General features: G+C 40.4%; 1 protein-coding gene across 1 annotated transcript in view; it reads right to left on the minus strand.

Moving 5' to 3' along the window:
- Positions 1-17,441, minus strand: part of CSMD1 (CUB and Sushi multiple domains 1) — a 1,790,960-nt gene that overhangs the window by 296,328 nt on the left and 1,477,191 nt on the right. Inside the window, exons 19-21 of the mRNA XM_082374695.1 lie at positions 15,176-15,292; positions 13,494-13,709; positions 6,557-6,745 (exon numbers count right to left, since the gene is read on the minus strand). Of these exons, the coding sequence (XP_082230821.1) occupies positions 6,557-6,745; positions 13,494-13,709; positions 15,176-15,292 (522 nt within the window). The remainder of the gene's footprint in view (positions 1-6,556; positions 6,746-13,493; positions 13,710-15,175; positions 15,293-17,441) is intronic.

Here is a 17,441-nt window from a genome sequence, read left to right on the forward strand (position 1 = left end):
GGTCTTCTTTCTTGACTGAATGAGGTCAAGAGGCTGGAGGGAGGGTTGAAGGACACCCGGGGGAATTAGCTCAACACAGTGCTGAGTCCACACACCTTGAACCCAAAATGTGGCATGAGAGAGCTTTGCCACTCTGGGGTAACTGTGAAAACTGCCTGCAAGAAGTCCCTGTGTGTCTTCAGGGGGCTGTCCCATGAGGAGGGCAAAGACAAGGAGACCCACTCCAATCGGCTCCAGCCCTGCGATCCTGGGAAGGACGTGCTTTTCCCTCCCTGAGGCAGGGGAGCCTACATCTCTCTCTGTTGTCTGGAGGCTCTGCTCCTACGTCCAGCAGGTGTGTTCTCTTGCTCTCCTTATGGGTGGAATTCCTTTCTTTGGGTCTTCACACCACTTTGTTTCTATTCCCTTCTCCTTGACAGACTTGCCACACAGAGAATTTTCCAGGCTCAGGAGTGTCCTTTTTTAAACGTAGACTTAGTCTATCACAATAAGGCTGATGTGTAAATGGTATACGTCACACACTTTTCTAAGTTCTTCAGTTACATTAAATCACTTAACCCTCACAATAACCTTATGTGATGAGGTAATAAACCCCGTTTTACAGATAAGGAAACTGAAGCACAGACTAGCTCAAAAGTAGTTTTTCCCAAGGTCACACCACTAGTACAGACGCATTATTGATTTGATATAACCTCTAAGTGCTTAGCTTAGGAAAAGAATTGTGGACTTTTAAAAAAATCCTAATTAATGATGAATATACTTTATAATTAAAAGTTCATAATATTATTCATAATTATCGGTAATGAAACTAGCAGAGCAAAATTCTGTTGAAGAAGAGAGTATACTTTTAAGGATTTTATCCAGATAGGATAAAAGTTAAGGTACCAATTAACTGAGGTTATATTTGCTTTCACGTTAGCATTTAGGACAGTAATCATTTATTTCTCATAATACAACAAAAAGGCAGGACTAGAAAGAAGGCTTTAGCATTTGGATAGCCGGGGAGAAAAAATTTATCAAATCTCAAGATGTAATTTTACATGGCTTTTTGTGAAGATTTGGATTCTGTGATTTTTTTCTAAAGCAAATATATAATAAGAGATGCTAATTAAGTGCAAGTCTACACTACATAGAAATAATGAGTGTGGGAGATTAACTGGCCAGTTGTAACTGGTAATTCTTTGCAGAGAAGCAATGCCGTTGCTTTAACTTGTAGAAAGATGGGGAAAAAGTGACCAGCCACCTCACCCACACACCTCTGTCTCACTTTATACTCACCTCTTGAATACAAAATCTCCACTAGCGTCAGAGCAACTATTTCCCATAACCTGAGATGCAAGTAAAGTTTCTAAGTGAATAAGCAATAACAATTAATTTACTCATGATACATCTGTGAGTGAACCTAGACATACATGGCACGTGCACTTAAAAGTGGAAGGTCAGAATTCATTATTCCAGAGTATACAGTACAGGACTTAAAAGATAGTCTTTATTCAAATTTTTCTCCAAGAATATGAAATTGCTTGTAGAGTATACAAACTTGGTACATCAATTTTAAAAGTCTATTTTACTACAGTGTTTTATTTAATATAGCCATATAATATGATTACTATTTGATTTATATCTGTATCGCTTTATATTCTTCAAAGATTTTCATGCAGATCATCCTTCCTCGGTTTTAGGCAATTATTTGTGTTTGACACTATTCTGATGAACATGGGTGGCTGTTGCTGGAGTTGTTTTCGGATCTTATGTGAAGACCACTAAGAAAATATGACCTTTTACAGGCTGAACGAGATCAGCCACTTGGTCCTGAGGGTCTCGGCTCATTCTGACTCGGTTCCATAGCAGGCTGGAAACATCAGAGGTCTGGGGAGAAATGCGGGTCGGGGACCTGGAGCCACAGCACATGGCGAAGTCTCAGGTGTGAGACACGCGGGTGTTCAGGTGGCCTTATGGACGTGACAAAGCAGGGGAACATCTGAGAGGACCTCGGGGATCTGGCTGTAAAGAGAGACTGGACCAGACGGCAGTGGGTGTATGGGTGTCACTGAACCAGGGTCCCTGGAGAGTTTGGAGCACAAGGTGTCCTGATAAACATCTGTTTGGAAAAGAGGAGATGCACTAAAAGAAAACAGTGAATCCTAAACACTCTAAAGGAAAATGCAAAGAGTGTTGTAGTGCGAAAACGGACATGCCAACAAGTTCTAGAATTCCCAGTCCAGAGGAACACACTGGAAGATCAAATAAGTAATTGTAGAGCCTATAAAATGTACTAACACTTTGCCCAGCTGGGTACAGCCATCTGTTTTTCTTTTGGTCTATTTGTCACTTGCACAGAGTGCATTTTTATAACTATTATATCATTAAATAAATACAACATTTCCATGAGGTCAGTATCAACACTAAATCCATTTTACAGATGAGGAAACTGAGACAGTGCTAGGTTAATAATTAACTTGCTCAAGATCACATGGAGGGGGGCGTTGGTAGAGCTGTGATCTGAACTCCAGCTGGTCTGGTAATAACCACATTATGTTTGTCAAAATACAACAGTGATAATTAATTACATTTATAGATGTTAAGTAACCCACGAGGAACACGTATGAATGTATGACTCCAAAAGAGTAGGAACATGAGGCTGTTGTGGGAAACACACCTTCCGAACGTCTTAATTGAATGTCTCACAAAATGTCCTGCCAAGGAACAGGAATGCCTGCATTGGCATCCTGTTTCTGAGGCAGGCCAATGACTTAAATTTATTTTGAATTAAATCAACTAGTGCACAAAGACGAATGCAACACATTTCCAACTGCAAGAATAGAAACGTGTCAAGAAGACTGAGGAAGGTGCACTAAAGCCTGAGACGCTGTCCCACAGGAGATAACTGAGTGAAATACAACAAACGGTAAAAAGCAGGTGCTCAGAAAATGTAAGTCATCAGAATTTCAGAAATTCTTTGACTTGATTTCAGATATCCATTGCCAATCTCCATTCCTAGAGCAATTAAATGGATCAATTTTCAGTTCTTCCCATAATCCATTTAAAGTGATTTTAAGATGAATGAATATAATTTCCCTTAAAATGAATCATTTGCTCTTTTTTATAAAGAACCTCCTGAAACTGTAATTAAAACTGAATTGTCATTGAGAGTTTTGTAATGGAACTAAACTTATTAAAATTAAATGAACAAAAAAGAAAGGAGTCAATTGATTTTTCAGTTAATTCTTCTGTACAAAAGCATCAACCCATGAGGTGGTCTTAGCAGCTCTGGGTGATGTAACAGAACACAGACAAGAGGCTTAAAGAATAACACTTATTTCTCACAGCTCTGGAAGCTGGAAGTCCACACCCATAGCACTAACCATATTATTTGTAAGCAGTAACAAATATTCAATATCAATAAATATTTTATTGGGGATATTAATTTACTATTTGATAGTAACACAGTAGATGAAAATCTATGCTCTCTCAATCTGCCTACTTATCATGCTAATCTGGGTTCCAATTCTGTTGCTGAAGAACTTACCCCCCTAAATACTACCGAGGCTTTGCAATGCCCCTCATCTCACAGGGCCGCTTCTCAGCCCAGGTGTTCACTAGAACTTCTATTTATCACCAGATGTTTATTAGAAAAAGGTAAAGTAGCATTCTCATAATCCACTTGGCACTCCTCCAGGGTCACCTGTGATCTTCGGATTGGATTTGCAACTTTTGTCTAGGGATAGATTATTCTTATTTCTATGATTTTACAGGAAGAAAGACAGACACAGTGTGCTAATGAATCAAACTTTGAGATCAAGATAGGAGCTTCCAAGAGAAATAATGTTTGTTTGACAAACATGTATTGAATAAGGCACAGAGCTGGATTTAGGGCTAAGGCAGCCTCCACTGTAAGGAAAGGTCAGCCTAATGGGAGAGACAGAAATAGGAAGACAAGTTCACTGGAGTACAGTGGTTATCCTGGAGGGTCCCTCTCCAGCCGGTGGGTAAGGGGGTAGAAAGAGCTTACATGGGAGGTGAGTTCCAAAATGAGGAAGTCAGCCTGGCAGAAAAGGGGGTGCACGTTGCACATGAGGGAGCAGTGTAGGGAGAGGCTTGAGCATAAGAGAGAACCAGGGCAATTTCAGGTCCTGTGCAGCCTTGGTGTGTGCGAGCCCAAGTACATGAGTGAGCTGGGCAAGACGTCGGAGAGTCTGGCCAGTGAATAAGGGGCCTGCATCCCCGGCGAGTGGAGGTTTTGTTCTGCACATTATGGGAGCTGATTCATGGGTTCTGTTAAGGGGGATGGATTTGTGAAGTTCCGAATTCGGACAGATCACTCTGGGGGCTGCGGCAACAGTGGTTGGGGGCTGTCCTGGAAGTGGGGAGCATCTTCGGGATGTGAAGCTGAGAGCCTTCTCAAGGCTGGGCAGAGAGGATGGGCGGGGAGCCTCCCTGGAGAGCTGGGGAGAGGCAGAATCTTCAGAACTAGCAACTAATTCGACGTGGAGAATGAGAGAAAGGGAGAAATGAGAACTCCCAGGTGCCACGTGGGTCACCTGGTGGATTTTAGTGCCTTACTAACATGTTTATTTAAAGGTCTCTTGTGCCCAGATGGGCTGGAAGGAAAGTCAGGAAGCAGTAGGTAAAATACAAGAGGTGAAATACAGAACGGCCCCGCCAGGCCATTCTCTCAGTGCAGTGCAGGGCTGAAAGGCCTGGTTTTAGGTGCTCTGTGTTGGAATCTTGCTGGCTGTGTGCCGGTGGGCAAAGGCCTTAAGTTCTTTGTGCCTCAGTGTTCCCATCTGTAGAATGGAACTGACAATAATAGTGCTTACTTCATAGAGGTGTCTGGGGAACTAAATAAGATAACTCATGGAGAGAGCTCAGAGCAGTGCTGGTCTAGAATCAGTGCTCAATAAACATTAACTATTATTTCAACCCCAGTTACTCCTCATTTTATACTTTAGGCAACAGTGTAAAACCCCAAATAACAAGACTAAGAGTGTAAAGATAATGAATCTAGATAAAATAACAGAATAATGCAAATGGCATATTATAGTCGATAGACAATGTTACATACGTGGATTAAGGCTTTGACTTCACTGAGTTGGGAGTGTTTTCCCCCAGATTTTAAACTATCTCGCTCAGTAATTTCCAATTGGGGGCATATGGATTCTAGGCAACTCTGGGAACATCTAGGATCATCTAGAAAATATTGTACCTTTTTTTCTTGAGATAGTGTTCAAAACTGGCATCCAAATCTCAAATAAAAATCATAACTAAAAAAAAAAAAAAAGTGAGAACTACTGTTTTAGGAGAAAGCCACATCATAGAAAGATCAGATATGTGCCCTGGCAAGAGATAAAGATGATCTGATTCATATTCACTTGTCTAATTTTTTTATAATGAAGTCCTCACTATCCTACTATCTATGGCATACTGGAACACAAAAAGACAGTATATTAACTTTTGAACCACATAATATTCCTAAATAATTGAAGAGATTCTGTGCATTGGAAAAATCTGGTTTACTAAGTTAACAACTTAGCATTTTTATGGGTTATGAAATCTTATTTTCACAACTTCCCCACCTGCCTCTAGTTTATCAGCTGGTAAGATCACAGGTGCCTCAAGGACTCAGAAGGCTCACAATTAAGGGGGTCCATGGTTCATCACTAGACAAATGTCATAATGCTACATTAGCCAGTTTCTGTGACTTTAAAGGACAGCTTGTACGCCCTTTACATGCTGAGCAACGTGGCCAAGTGGCAGGTAGCAGATATTGCCTCTGGGGCTGATGACCAGACCCTCTAGACCTGTAGCCAAGATTCCATAGTTAAACTGAGCCACCACAATTCTCTGAGGAACTTCCTACAGCAGCACAGGTTCAGATTAACAATAAATACACCCCACTGAATAGGCATCTTAATTCCGTCTTAGCACAGTGCCTAGTTTCAAGTACCTAAATAAAGATTCCTATTACTCTCTGGAATGACCTCTTGAAATCTTCAAGAACACTGTGAAAAAGCTAATTCAGTGTTAAAGTGTCTACAACCCCCACTTTGCGAGAGTATGCACGATCATCTAATCAGAGTTAAAGTGTAAAAAAACAACAAAACGAGTATTTTAAATTGTCCGCATCATTATACCAGGTGATACCACTGCTCTTAAGCAACAGAATTGTCAAAGGTTGTGTTAATACAGCATGGCTTCTAGCTTTTATTTTGTCTTTTGTCCCAGGTATATAGTGTGTGTGTGTGTGTGTGTGTGTGTGTGTGTGTGTGTGTGTGTGTGTGTATTTTTTTTTTTTTTTTTTTCTCCTCCATAAATATGCTTGACACATGCTTTAGTTTCACTCCTCTTCAGTCAGGACGTCTTAGGGCTGAAAGGGGCTGGCTTTACCGATGAGGTAACCACAGCCCAGAGAGGCCCCCCTCCTCCACCTCCCCGGGGAGCGGAGCGCCCGCCCAGTGCCGGCCTCCTGCCCTCCCATGCCTGGTGGGGCCCTGCACGCTGACCGCACCGCGCCCTGCCCCCCGGGTGAATGAAATGAAAGCACGTGACCACCTACCCACACACCTTGGCAGAGATGCGCTCCATACACGACGGCCCCCGCCCAGGCACGTGAGCTTGGTTGCGCCTTCTAAGCGATAACCTGGGAAGCACGAAAACGTCAGAGAGTCTCCAACTCCGAAGTGAAAACCGATTCTCCTGCTGAAAGCAGGGACGCCAGGATCGTCACAAGGCTCGAGGTCATATTCTGAGACATGAAGAGACAGAGTACACTTGTGGGAACCCAGGTAAATACTCAAAAATTATTTCACAAGAATAAAAAGGTGCTATTACTTAAAAAATAAACATATATATATATATATATATATTTTTTTATTCCCCCAGGCTCTGCTGTAACTGTCATATGGATTGTCTTCCTTTGTACTACGAGTTTTCTCATGACAAATGGAATATAGTATTTTTAAAATAAATGTAGAACATTATAATAACATGACCCACTCAAAACTGTCCCTTTAACAGTAGGAAGTTATTTTAGTGATGCGCGCAATTGCTAAAATCAGTCACTGTCCTCTTACAGGTGTTTTGGATAAACAAGACCCAATGCAGAACAAACTAAAAGCAGTATCACAGGGTTTCTTCACAGGGTGGAAAGCTTACCATAACCAATTTCACCCCTAAAATACACCTCAGTATGGAATAGCAAAACCTTTTCCTGTCTATTTTTCAATTTATAAACCATGTTTTATTGACACGTAATGAAAAATTTCTGGATCCTGCTAGAAATTTCTGTAAACTACCCAGGAAGGAAGTGCTAAATTTAGTTAAAAAGAAAAAAAAGAATAATGTCTGGTGTATTGCTGCATTTGGGGATTAAATGTCCAAAATAACAGTACTAATAACAGCATTTTGTATTTGTCTCATTCTTTAGTACCAACTCTTTCAAATCTCTATATGTGGGTACAACTGCACTCTGGTTGTCATGGGTCTCACGGGCCATCATTCAGTGTGTTGTTGATCCTTCTTGCTGTGTTCTCAGCGTGTAATGCCCAGTGTTTAGTCAAACAGGATCAAACAGTGGGCCACCATTAGGGGTTTGAATGGTGGAAAGAGCTTCAAAGAGGTTAAAGTGTTGATTAAAGGATGAGCATTATTGCAATGAGTGGAAGACAAAAGTTTTTCCTATGGTGGCGGGGAAACTGTCCTAGTCCATCTGAAAAGATATTGCCTTCGCTTTCCGATTTCCAACTACTATCTTTCAAGTTCTGACTCTAAAGTGTGGATTCTGTATTCTCAAGGAACATATTAAATCCAAACCATCATTTCCCCCAATATTTCTCAATTTTAATCCATCTTTTCTATTCCCATCATCCACAAGTTTCATCACTGGCATCCCAACCCCCTATGAAGAGGAAATCTCTGCTCCAATTTTTCCCTCATCTCACCCAACTTATTGGTCAACATCTGAGCTCCACGCTTTCTACATTGTCTTTATCCTGTTTTTCATTTAGATAAAAAATCTATTCTGGATCCCTAACATATTCAAACTACTCTCACCACTCTGGAGATATACTCATTAATTTGACCTATTTTTAGTATGACCCAGCAAGGAAAAAAAAAAGGTAATATCATTTAATTCAACTCAACAAATATTTTTCATACCAAAACATAATGGTAGACTTTCTAGGAAATAGTAAAATAAAGCTGTCACAATCTAGGGAACTTTATCTTCATCTGACAGAAGTCATTCTCCTCCTAATATACTGTATATTCTCAACTCGAATCACATCTTTGCTGTCATTTCTTTAAAAGCAATTGAAAACTCTTGCCAAATAAGAGAATAGTTTGATATTATTTATGCTAGATCTATTGTATTATAGAGAAAAACACTGTAATTGAATGGTTTTTTGTGTATATTTTTATTTCATATTTCTACTGATGTCCTCTGAAAAATACCTACTGAAATAGGAAGCCTGATCCAACACCGTGAGATTAGAGGTGTGGATTAGTTCCATCCTCCCACACAAGGTCATATAAAGGTCCTCTTGTATCAATTGTCACTTATGGGCTATTACACAGTGTGTATTTGCACAGCATACGTTTCCAGTTAGTCATCCAGCAGAAGAAAAATGTATTGCCCTCAGGATTCCAAGTTCCCTGACTCAAAGATTTTGTTCATAGAACTTACTCTATTTTTCTTCATCAATTCTCTAGTCTCATTCCCATGAGCACACAAACACGTGTTCCAGGGCCCATTTTAAGAATGCGACACACCAATCCACTGAATAAAAACCACTCTCATGACCTCACAATGACCACAGCCACGGCGCCTGGTTGGGCACCTTCGGCACCAGTTCTTCAGAAGCGTTCCATGTTCTATTTTCACGTTACCTCTTCCCAGTCCCTCTCCACCCACCAGCCAGGCTCCCTTCCAAACCAGAGCCACCGCGACCTCCACTTGTGAGCCCACTCACCAAGCCTTGCTCCTCCTCCTACTTAGATAGTGGAAGCCCTCTTCCTCCTTGAAGGGTTATCCTTTCTCTCCTCCTAGCTCAGGGTCTCACCTTCTCAGTCCATGATTTGAACCCTCCTCATCTTTGCACCAAAATGTCCTGCCCCAGCTTAAACCTAGTACCTTCTTTCTGTGCAGCTACACTCATTTCCCAGCTTACCCAGCCCCACGTCTTTAAATTTTGTCTATTTATTGATGAACTTCAATTTTTTTTTTCCTGATTTGACTCTCTCTGTGAACTCAAGACTCTTGACAACTCCTCCTGGATATATACCTAAAATTTCCCAAAGCAAAATTTTATATTTTTCCTCCCAAACCTGCTTCAGTCCCCGTGTCTGCCCCATGAAGCATAGCATCCTCATTCACAGAGACGATGACCTTGACCCCTGTCTGTATTTCAGACACATTCGATCCCAGCTGACCTGGTCCACTTCACTCCAGCACCAACCCCGCAGCCTCAGCTTCTGCTGTCTCCTGTGCGGCTTACTGTGTAACAGCATCTTACCTAAGATCCTGTGTTAACGTTGGACGTTACTTAGAATGAGTTTTGAAAAAGGTCAGATCATGTCCATCCCTGTTCAAATCCTTCCAATGGCTTTGCATAACACAATTCACAGCCAAGGTACTTATATGACCGTCTCAATTACCGGGCTCTGACCACAGCGACCTGCTTCTTTAACCCTAAACTTGCCCACACACTCCTACTGCTGCTCTTCCTTCTTCTGAGGACCACGTCCCCTATATCAGCCTGGCCTACTCTTTTACTTCTTTGAAATCAAGCGTCAGCTTATCAGATAGACCTACCATGGCAACTCTCCACACGTCAGCATCTTTTAACTCCTTCACCATTTTATTCTTTCTGACAGCATCCCCCATTACTATCTCCCCCACTGGATTACAGGCTCTATGAAGGCAGGCCCTTTGTTTTATTCCCTACTGTGTCTCCAGGGCCTAGAATAATTCTTGTTACCTTGCAGGTGCTCAGCAAACACTCACTGAATTAAAATTAAATAAATAAATAAAAGAATGAGCACTCTGCAGTCTTTCCCAGGCACTGATGATGCAACAACGGGAGAAGACACGTGAACAGATCTTCACTGTACAGTGAAGGAGACAAATATGGAAAAATAATGTTGGAAAATACACAATTTTGGTATATAAATAGTGTTATGGGAAGGTAGGAGGAAAAAAACTCTGCTTAAGGAAGAGGGAGAAGACTGTGAGCAACAGACAGTGCTTGATCTGGGTGGAGTTTTGCCTGGTGAGGAATGAAAAAGGGTTTTTTTTTTAACATTTATTTATTTGGCTGCGTGGGGTCTTAGTTGCGGCAGGCGGGCTCCTTAGTTGTGGCATGTGAACTCTTAGTTGCAGCATGCATGTGGGATCTAGTTCCCTGACCAGGGATCAAACTTGGGGCCCCTGCATTGGGAGCGTGGAGTCTTATCCACTATGCCACCAGGGAAGTCCCTGAAGAAGGGTTTTGAATGAAGAGGAAACCACATCTGTAAAGGCACTAAGTTGTCCAGATTCTCATCTTTTGAAGAGAATGACCAGGAAACTATGTGAATTCACAGAAAGTTGGCATTCAAAAAGTAGTATCATAGGAGGCATGGAGAAGGAAGGCTGGAATAGTAAGTGCACACAGAGAACAGTCAGTAGCGGACACTCAGGATAGAGCAGGGAGCGTGGGCGGCTCGACCTAAACATGCTTGAATAAGGAGCCCTTTCCCCCAGTATTTCCATTAGTATCTGCGGGGACACTGACTGGGAGCCATAACTGAGAGATGACCCTTTAATAAACCTTCTAGAAAAGACAGAAATAAACTGGACTAACAAGGAAAAAAATCCAGATATAACAGCATACTGATTTTGTACAAATATCAGAAAAGTCTCCAGAAGGGTAAATGCTTCAATTGCATAATAAAGTGGTTACTTATTTGGGCACAAAGAATAAACTCCATTGTGTTAGTGTCACTGGCAGTTGTTCGCAGCCCAGTTTCAAGGCAACATGCCTGCAGATGAAATGATTCCTTTAGCATATCTAAAGAATACGTTTCCTTTAGAATCAGCTTTGCAATCAAAGGTGTGTTTTGTCTTTAAAAAGACTGTCTGAGCATGTGTGTGACACAGTCTTGATGAAAGCGATTCCTTGTGCAAGCTTTATAGATTGTCTTCTACTGGTTGTGACCAAATGAATTGTTCCGCATGTTCACAAAGTGTTGCCAGTTTAGTCTTAATATTTAAAAATATTTTAAAACTGCCCCAAAGAGCTACAAAGACCCAGAAAAGTGTGTTTTGTTGTTTCTGTTGTTTGCTTGCTTGTTTTTTAGGGAGTTTACGAAAGGAGTCAGTTTCAGAGTTGCACTCTGACTTTTGTAATCAAAAGATTCCTTGTAGATGTGTAGCTTGTAGCTGTGTGCTGGGAGTCATGGAATTAAGAAAGAGATGGTACAAAACAGAGAGAAAGGGCTTCCCTGGTGGTGCAGTGGTTAAGAATCCGCCTGCCAATGCAGGGGACACAGATTTGAGCCCTGGCCCAGGAAGATCCCACATGCTGCGGAGCAACTAAGCCTGTGCGCCACAACTATTGAGCCTGCGTGCCACAACTACTAAGCCTGTGTGCCACAACTACTAAGCCTGTGCTCTACAGCCTGTGAGCCACAACTACTGAGCCCATGTGCCACAACTACTGAAGCCCACGCACCTAGAGCCTGTGCTCCGCAACAAGAGAAGCCACCGCAATGAGAAGCCTGTGCACTGCAAGGAAGAGTAGCCCCCGCTCGCCGCAACTAGAGAAAGCCCACGTGCAGCAACGAAGACCCAATGCAGCCAAAAATTAAAAAATAAAAAATAAACAGATAGAAATTGCATAGACTCATGAGAAATATCTGTGGACCAAATCCACAGGCTTGCATCACTGCCATTTTCTTTCTTTGGAGTGTTCTGCTTAAATTCATTTTGGATCACGATGAAAATAAGAACAGAGTGGAGTGCCAGTCTCATAGTGGTACTAACTGAGATCCACCCGGGGAGAGTATATATAGAGAGAGGGATTTAGGTATTAGCGTTAGGAAGATTTAAGTCTTTGATATAAAAAGTGGCCAATTTCATGATTACCATTGATTACGGCCAATTTCCAAGAAATCAAGTAATCTAAGCCCATCTGGAAAGCTCCATTAATGCAGTGAGATATCAGGAAAAATCAACAAAGTCAGATTAAGATAAATGGCAATTGGTCATAATTACAGGGAGTATAAAATGATTCAGAGCATCTTAAAATCCCTAAGAAGTCTTTTTTTTTAAAAGAATATTTTGATTTTACAATGATACTTCAATAAAGCTAAAAAAAGACAGTATTTCATTTTATATATTGTTAACTATCATGCAATATTTAGTAAGTAATTATTGACAACTTAATTCCTATTTTGTGTAAGATACGGGAATGGAACTGTCTTGATGTGAATGAGGAACACAGAAACCCTTCTACCAAGAGTTTTAGCTTCAGAACAGGGGATAAATAAGTACTCAGATATTTTAACAATGAATTTGATTAGTGGCATCAAAAGTTATTGAGGAATTAACCAGAACATAAAAGTAGAAGATTCACTTGTGATTATGGGACTCAGTAACCACCTTATGAAAATTACATTAGCTCTGGGCAGTGAAGCATGAAGTGGGAAAATGCTTTATTTTCCAAAACATCAGATACAAAAATGAAAATTAATATAATTGTTTACACCCATCAGTAATCTTAGAGTAGTGATTCCCTCTGTTGGCTGGGGGTGTATCTGAGACTCTGCAGGAGATCTGACAATGATGCTTACTGAACATTGCTTGTTTATGTGATTACATTTTTCTCCCACACGTTTGACCATTTAGCTGTCTGTAATGTTTTTTCTCATCTGTAAAAATATCTTAATACCATTCTTAGCATCATTCAAATTAAACAGTTTAACCCATACAAATAATGCCTGAAACAACATAAATCCCTCACAAATATTATCTATGTTTTATAATTAAAAGTGAAAATGTTTCATAATTTTGGAGTATCATTTTGCTGCCATGTATGATGGCATTAAAGTCAACAAGAAGCTCACCCTCGACTGCGTGTGTTCATACTTTTTTTCACTCTAAAGGTGGTTCTCAGTACAAGTGTGGCGTCTCCTGGAAGGCAGGATTCAAAATAATCAGACCACAGCTAATTCTGAGTATGTTTCCCAATAAGGACAGCTTCCTCAGAGATTTTGATAGAACTGATGACAAGAGAGACTGAAGAGATGGTGATATTAGCAAATTTGGGGGGATGAGAATTTACAATCGATGTGAGGCATGGTGTCTTGTGGATGCCAGGCAGCTGCCCTTGCATCTCAACTCCTCCTCCACCCAACTAGAGCTTCTCACTGGTCGGCCGTTTACGTGTAAACACACACACACACACTTGCTCACACAAACAGTACAAGTATTGCCAGAGAAGACCCCAACATACCTGAAAATGTGATATTGAAGCCCTCGTAGGAAATGGAAAAGTCTGATATAAACCGAAGCTGGGCGGTGAAGTTTCCAAACAAACCTGCCTTAATGGTGTGCGGCAGCACCGACCCTGTGAGCCTGGCCACTGGCTCCGAGAAACTCCCGTCCTCTGTGATGAGTAAGTAGTCGTGGGAGCTCTCCAGGTGGAAGGTGTGGAAGATCATCTGAACCCCTGAGAGACACAGAGATGGAGGTAGTGAGAGAGAGACAGAAAGAGAGAGATGAGAGAGAGACAGAGAGAGGGAGAGAGGGGGGCATTGGCAGAGTTAACAGTTGGGGAAAAGAATTTCTTCTGGGCTTAGAGACATAAAAGTCTTGAATCAAAAGATAATTTAAAATGCAACCTTAATTTTGAAGTTTGAAAGAAAAATACAGAGAATGGGTAGAAGAAGGAATAAACAGCAAAAACAAATGCTTCAGTATATATAAGTACAGATATAGATAAAGGTTAGACACAGGGACATAGAGACAGCTATATCGACAGGTCCAGATAGAAATGCATAATAAAACTCGGCAGGAGGGTCACAATGGACTGCGTGCAGCCCCTCAGGGAAAGCATTTGTCCCTGAGGAGCGAAGGACCAGATCACTTTCCCATTTATAGTAAACACGTGTCCTTTAGAAAATCTAGGCTTGGAGGTCTAATGTTGAAACTTACACAAGTGAGCGAAGACCATTTTGAAATGATAGTTTTATGTGATCCTTTGTGCATGTGTTCTCACTGTAACTATACCCACAAAGTATTATTTCTGAATTCCTATACATAATGAATAAATTTAACCATGACTAGGTCCTTTTTAATACAAGTACTTATTTTCAGGATGACAATACCTTGGTTGCTCATTATTTGTTTATTCTTAATTTCCTTCAAGGCCAAGTTCTTCTTAACATGCATTCATGATGGCAGAGTGTAAGATAGTGTATATAATAAAACATGTCAATTTAACATTAAGTTGAGCTCAAATTTAAGTGGAAAGACAAAATCTACATAATGTTTATGTGAGGAAAATTCCAAATTATCTTCTTGAAAATGACAAGTTTACTCATACAAAAAAGACTCAGAGTATAGTCCCAAATCCAATGTCTATAAACTGTATTTCTTACACAAAATTCAAATGTTTCTGGTTTTCACTCCACTTGTTTATAAAATGAGGATAATGAAATCTAATCCATAAATCAACACTGGATTATGTGAAGATAAATTATTCATTATATGTAATAATACTGGGTACACTTAGAACACAAGCCAAGTATAAAAATGTATCCTATATTTATCATAGAAATGAGAAGCTTAGATAATTTCTTATTTCCCTTTATTTAAGCACTAGTCATATTTTATTTAATGCATGCCTCTTTTCCTTATCATTACACCTAATTTTCAAGCTTATGTTCACAAGCATAAATTCAAGTTATCCGATCAACAGAGAATAAAACAAGAAATCTACTTTTGCTTGAAAGCACCAATAATTTAAAGATCATTTTTCTTCTAAAATCTTATTAAAAATCAAAATTAGCAATCAAAATATACATGAGGAAATTAGTTATCTTACTTGTTTACACATGAATATTTTTTTCTTTGTTCCCATGTTTGTATCTAGTTAATTATTTTATATATTTGCAATCTATGTAATATCCTTACCCTTTCCATGAGACACCTCAATGGTCCATGTACAGTTTAGAGAGTTTGGGTAAAAATCTGGAAACCCAGGAGAAAGAACTGTTCCACTCTTTCCATGGATGTATCCTCCACAGAGGGCTTAAAATAATAAGGAAATATCATTGTAGTATTAAAGTCTCACAATGATTGCTACACAAAATACTTTTAAAGTGACATTTAATTTGCACAAAGACTAAAAGAATATTTAAGATCACCTCCATGTAAAATAAAACGAAACAACAACTTTATTTTACTTGAAATATGCCAGTTGATATACAGTGTCCTGAACAGTACAAAACCTGGAAAAATCAGACAGAGTAAGGTAAAACAGTTGAAGAAGAACCCTCCTGTGGCGGTTAATTTTATGTGTCAACTTGACTGGGCCACAGGACGCCCAGACGTTTGATCTGACATTATTCTGGGTGTGTCTGTGAGGATGCTCCTGGATGAGATGAAACTGGAACAGGTGGACTGAGTAGAGCGGGTTGCCCTCCCCAGTGGGGGTGGGCTTCGTCCAATAGGCTGAAGGCCTGAAGATGTCAAAAAGGCTGAACATCTCAAAACTAAGATGGAACACATCTTGCCTGATGGCTTTCAAACTGGGACCTCATCTTCATTCCTATCTTCAGACTAGAATTGAAGCATCAGCTCATTCTGAGTCTTGAGGCTGCTGGACTTCAAACTGGAATTTACACCATTGGCCTCCCTGGGCCCCAGCTGGCTGACTACAGATCTTGGGACTTGAAAGCCTCTATAATCACGTGAGCCAATTCCTTATAATAAATCTATCTATATATCTATATCTGCATCTCTATCTATACCTTATTGATTCCATTTCTCTAGAGCTGCTGGTCTTCTCAGTAGCACTTTATTAAGTTTAAATCCTTTACATCAATATATGCCTTTTTCAATATGCCTCAGAGACTCATTTTTGAAGGAAGAAAAAGAAAGTTATACATAATCACTCGAAGGGGAAAGTCACGACATTTAGGGAATCAGTGCAATATGGAGGTTTAAGTGCTCAAACCCTGATGTCGGAAAGCAGTGTGTTCAGATGCTGATGCGTCTCTGGCAAGTGGCTTGCCCTCCCTCCTTTACAGGTGTCTTATCTTGAAAGTGAAAATAGTGATAAAAGCCATGTCTTAGGGTAGGTGTTTATAATGATTGCCTTTGTAGAACACAATTTACAGGGCCCCATATGTATCAAATACCCAAGGCATGAGCTAATGATAATTATTATTAGAGCTTTAGTATATCAATAATTTAAAATTTGAATAAATTCTATATGCCTTAATTTTGCAAACATTTGAATAGTGGATGTTTGTCTTTTCTTTCACATCTTAAGGCCTATCAAGCTTTCCAGAATGTTAGAGCTGAACTGAAAAGGAATCAAAGCTGATGGAATCAGCACAGGGGGAGGCTGGGGGCAGGAAAGGTGACTCAGGTTCAGCTGTGATTCAGTCTCCAGGTCCTCTGGGCCCCTAACCCTTGCATCGTTCAAGGGTCTGCTGCAATATGAACATCCTGAACCGTGTGTCATAAAAGCTAGGTCCACGAATAATACTTGCAAAAGAATTAGCTAATTTGTAGAAGACGTGATATTTCTCATCATCCTCAGTCAGTGTGTAATTTCAAGGAAACAGATAATATCTTAGAATATGCAAACCAAATGGGAAGAGCTAGGTAAAAATTAGCAAAATAGAAACTTTTAAAATGAGTTCTAGAATAATTTAACAGTTTAAAGTGTTCACATCTTAAAATTACATTGATTCATCTTATGAAAATGGTAACATTAACACAGCATTTAAAATTAATTTATTCAACAAATAGTTACTGAGCACCCACTATTTATGAGCAAAATAGACAAAAGTCTCTGCCCTGGCAGAGTATACATTCCAGTTGAAGAAGAGAGAATATAATATGAAGAGCTGACTCTATACCATGTTGGAAGATGATGCATGCCAGAGAAGAAACCTAAGAAGGAAAGAAGAACGGGATATTCTAAGATGGGTGTGGAGTTGGGGGCAGCATAAATGGGGTGGGGGGGAAGCCTTATTGAGGAAGTGGCCTGTGAAGAAGGACTTGAGACAGAAGAAGGAAGTACTTGATAATCTGGGGAAAAACTTGGGGGGAGAGGGAACAGCAAAGACAAAGGCCCAGAGCTAGAGGGGGTTGCTGGGTTGCGGGGAGGGCGACGGGTCTGGGAGGGTAAGGATGGAGGGCTCAGGGGAGTCAGGTTTAAAGGGGC

This window comes from Balaenoptera borealis (assembly GCF_965194805.1).
Source record: "Balaenoptera borealis genome assembly, chromosome: 21".
Classification (NCBI taxonomy): domain Eukaryota; kingdom Metazoa; phylum Chordata; class Mammalia; order Artiodactyla; family Balaenopteridae; genus Balaenoptera; species Balaenoptera borealis.